Here is a 4,422-nt window from a genome sequence, read left to right on the forward strand (position 1 = left end):
TGTTCTCCTTACTTGGATGGGTTTTGTAGGCAGGAGAATCGCTTGAACCTGGAAGTTGGAGGCTGCAGTGAGCCGAGATCATGCCACTGCACTCTAAACTGGGTGACAGAGCAAGACTGTCTTAAAAAAGAAAAAAAAAAAAAAAAAAGGTAGGGCTTCACCAGGGCTTAACCATTTGTTCCTGCTTCACTTATATTGGTTCTTAACCATACTTGAGAAGGGCACTACGGAGAAAAGAACTAAAGTATTGGAATCATTCTGCCTTAGCTAATATATCGAGTGGTGGCCCAGCACCTACACTGAATGGTGATTTTGAAAGCAAGAAGAGGCACTAAGAAGTGAGACTCAGAAAGTATGGGGAGTGCTCACAGGAGAAGCTGATTGTGTTATATAATGAATTGAAGGAGATTATACAGTAAACAGTCTTATCCTCTTCATATCCCTCTATTTTGTCCAGGTAGAATATTTCTTCTCTCATAATCAGTACCCTAAAAATACCAAATTTATTTTATTGTATTTTGCAGAGATTCCGAAAAGCTTCCTTCTTGTAAGAAACCCCTGTCCCCAGTCAGAGATAACATCCAACTAACTCCAGAAGCGGAAGAGGATATATTTAACAAACCTGAATGTGTGCGTGTTCAAAGAGCAATATTCCAGTAAATGCAGACTGCTGCAATGCTTTTGCCTGCAAGAGAATCTAATCAATTTGAAGTCCCTGTTTGGGAATGAGACACTTATCAGCCTGAAGAATTTTTTTTCATTCTGTGCCATTTTAAAAATAGAATACATTTTGTATATTAACTTTATAATTGGGTTGTGGTTTTTTTGCTCAGCTTTTTATATTTTTATAAGAAGCTAAATAGAAGAATAATTGTATCTCTGACAAGTTTTTGGAAGTTTTAATGTTAATTGGGAAAATCCCCTGGGGTTTATAAAACTCTACTCTAAATATTTCTGTAATGTTGTCAAGTAGAAAGATAGTAAATGGAGAAACTACAGTCCTAGAGGAAATCACTGTTTCTCCAGGCTTTAAAGTTTTCCACTTGCCTTTCCCATCTGTCCTTCAGGGTTGAATTGAAAATAAAGTTGAGATGGGAGGGGTAATTGGAAGAGTTAAAGATCATTACACAAATGAGACATTGCTCTCTTATCCCTGAAGGTTTTGGTTGGATTATAGGTTGACACTGAAGGAAAATTTTCAGCATCATATGAAAGGAAGTACTTCTTATATCATTAATATTTTTAAACTTCAAAATAGCCTCAGTTTTAATATATATTTTTTGAAGTGTGGGCTGAAGCTTCCTTAACATATATTTAAAACTAGTCCCCTGAACACTGCATAAGATACTAAATCTGCAAGGTCTGTGACACGTACTCTGCAAAGAAATGGGCAGATGCATGGAAAGAGAACCAGCTGCTAACTGAGGATCTGAAGTGACAGGAATTAAAGGAATTCTAAAAGTATTTGTGATACAGAGGATAAAGGAAAGAGCCAGAGTATTTATATTTTTAAGTGAGACTCGGTGGAGGACTTTAGGAAAATGAGATCAGAATGGAATAAAAGCTAATTAAAGCTATTACAAAATGAAAACTAAAGCCCAAAAAGGCCCAATCTAAAAAAGACCTAATCCAAAGAACAAAAGCGGATTTGAATTCTCCATGCATGTTTTCTGTTGTAAAACAAATTAGGAATGTGAATCAAACATTGTCTACAAATATTTATCCCCTCACTCACTAAAAATGCTACTTAAATGACAGAAAAGGAATAAGACAAATCCACAAGTGTTAACAGAATGGAAGAAGAGACATCAGGCAAGGAAACTGATGGATGAGTAGTAAGTGATTAAACAAAGAAATGGTCATTGTCAGTGGCAGAAGACTAGAAGAGGTAAAAGTCTGATAAGCTTGACAAATGGAGACATGCAGATTCCTCTAAAGCCAGAGGTGTAGAGTAAGACTGGAAATAGGATTGGTTTTGGAAATCTTTAAAAATAGTGTGGGAGAAGGGGCAGATGGCAGCAGTGCCATAGTTTCCAATCTCCAAATCACCATATAATAGCAACTGGATAGCAAAATAAAAATCCATGAGCAACGTAAGTGGGTGAAGATAGCCACAAGACCACAAGCTGGCATTGGCATCAGTTCAGGTGAAGCAGAGTGAGGAAACGGCATCTAACGACCTGAGAACCTGAGAACAGAACCTTAAGGTCATCACTGAAACAGCAGGCTGGGTTCAAAACAGCACTCAAGTGGGAGAGGCTTTGCCCATTTCAAAGGTGGGTGGGTCCAAGAGGCTTGTATTAAGATCTGAAGGACTGAAGCAAACTAGCCCCTAGGAAGTATTAGAACTGATTCACTGAGTTCACCAAGGTTCTCTTCCAGGACAGGGTTCCCCACAGAAGAGAAACTGCTGGGGGAAAGCCAAACTGAAGAAGAGAAAGATGAAGAGAAGGTCCAAATACAAGTAGAATAGGGAATCGTCAACCAAAATCTCTCAGCAGAATACTGGTTTTGAACACTTAAAAAGAAACTTAGAGAAGTTCCCATGAATCATGTTTCCTTCTCAAAGTTTAGGAAACAGAATTTTACTTAAAAAGAAACTAAGGAAAGTTTTTAGATGAATCTCATACGAAGTTATTTTAATGAAGAGAAAGAGTAGAGAAGATTTCTGGACAATGAAGATGTATCAGAAAGATAGGTCCACAGAGCAGAGCAAAACTCGTTTGTTTAAAACGTGCTAACAGATATTAGAAAGATGATATAAAATATGACAAATTTAGGATTACAAGAATCAGAAATAAGATAAACTCAAGAAAGCATTGGAAATAAAAACATCAGAGATACAATATAAACACTATGGATAATGTCTTTAAAAAGAGGTAAAAATAAAAAGGAATAAAAAAATCAATTTTTGTTTAATTAGAAAACGACAAAGAAGACCCAACATACAGATAATGGGAATCTGAAACAACAAAACCCTATAATTTTAGAAAATGTTTTATTTAAATATATAAAACAATATTTTAAAAGTGAACTCTGGTACCTAAGCAGTAGTTAACACCAAGACATAAATAATATAATACTTTAAAGGAAGAGAACTTTGGCTAGGCAAAACCAGGTGAAATGTAAGATGATGATCAGACTTTCTTCACAATTATACTTTATGTTTGAAGAAAATGGAGTGATCATTTTCGAATACCCAAAGAAAAATGTGAGCTGAGGTTTTCATATCTAATAAAATGATAAGTATAAAAGGCTGGCTCAAACTTCTCCAACACAGAAAAATTTGGGAAATGGGAAATGTTGTTCCCTTAAGCGGTTTATCAGGAACTTCAGAAAATGAGCTCCAGATAACCAAAATGACTAGAGAAATAGTGACAGACTGGTGGTGAGTAGTAAACGTATGTTGCTTATAACTTAAAACTAAGAGTTAAAGCATCGTATAAAAAAGCATATGCAAAAACATTTGGTTTAGCTAGTGGTAGTCTGATATTGTGGGACTGTGTGTATACTGTGCAATAGAATAATTACTATTTATAGGATATTTGAAATCCTGTTTTCTTGAGAATCAGGGTCCTTTTTTTTTTTTTTCTTTTCAAGATGGAGTCTTGCTGTGTCACAATCTCAGCTCACTACAACCTCCGCCTCTCAGGTTCAAGTGATTCTCCTGCCTCAGCCTCCCGAGTAGCTGGGATTACAGGTGTGTGCCACCACACCCAGCTTCATTTTTGTATTTTTAGTGAAGATGGGGTTTCAACATGTTGGCCAGACTGGTCTCTTAACCTCAGGTGATCCACCCACCTCAGCCTCCCAGAGGGCTGGGATGGCAGGCATAAGCCACTGCACCCAGCCTGGAACCAGGGATTTTAATGTGAGAAAAAGGAGAAAGAGAATACAGAACATGTAATTTTTTTGGGAAAAAAAAAATCCTATGGCTATGAATTTAAATTGGACATAGTGGTATAAATTCATGAATGTATATTGAATACATTTAGATATGTGTGAATACACGCATTCATCAGTTTGTACCAGTATGTTCAATACAAATTCATAACTATCAGGATGTTTAGCACATCAGCTTGTGGTTTTAAAGTACCTTTTTGCTTTTTTCATTAAAATGAGGATTTGGGGAAAATAGTCTGGCAGGAAATGTAAAAGATAAGCCTGGGACATCTTGTCACAACAAATAGAGGGGCTGGGTGTAGTGTCTCGTGCCTGTAATCCCAGGACTTTGGGAGGCCAAGGTGGGTCCTCGAAATCTGAGGCCAGGATTTCGAGACCAGCCTGGACAATATGGTGAAACCCAGTCTACTAAAAATACAAAATTAGCTGAGAGTGGTGGTGCACGCCTGTAATCCCAGCTACCTGGGAGGCTGAAGCAGGAGATTTACTTGAAACCCGGAGGCGGAGGTTACAGTGAGC

The 4,422-nt window shown here is 37.3% G+C and overlaps 1 protein-coding gene across 2 annotated transcripts in view; it reads left to right on the forward strand.

Annotated features, from left to right (window-relative positions):
• The window catches only part of EXO1 (exonuclease 1), a 42,074-nt gene extending 41,191 nt beyond the window's left edge, over positions 1-883 (forward strand). Inside the window, exon 16 of one of the 2 annotated variants that reach the window (XM_011955693.1) lies at positions 525-883. In XM_011955693.1, the coding sequence (XP_011811083.1) occupies positions 525-660 (136 nt within the window). In that variant the 3' untranslated portion in view covers positions 661-883. The remainder of the gene's footprint in view (positions 1-524) is intronic. The other variant, XM_011955694.1, reaches the window with a different exon arrangement.
• Positions 884-4,422: the final 3,539 nt, after the last annotated feature.

This window comes from Colobus angolensis, unplaced genomic scaffold, assembly GCF_000951035.1.
Source record: "Colobus angolensis palliatus isolate OR3802 unplaced genomic scaffold, Cang.pa_1.0 Scaffold40, whole genome shotgun sequence".
NCBI lineage: Eukaryota > Metazoa > Chordata > Mammalia > Primates > Cercopithecidae > Colobus > Colobus angolensis.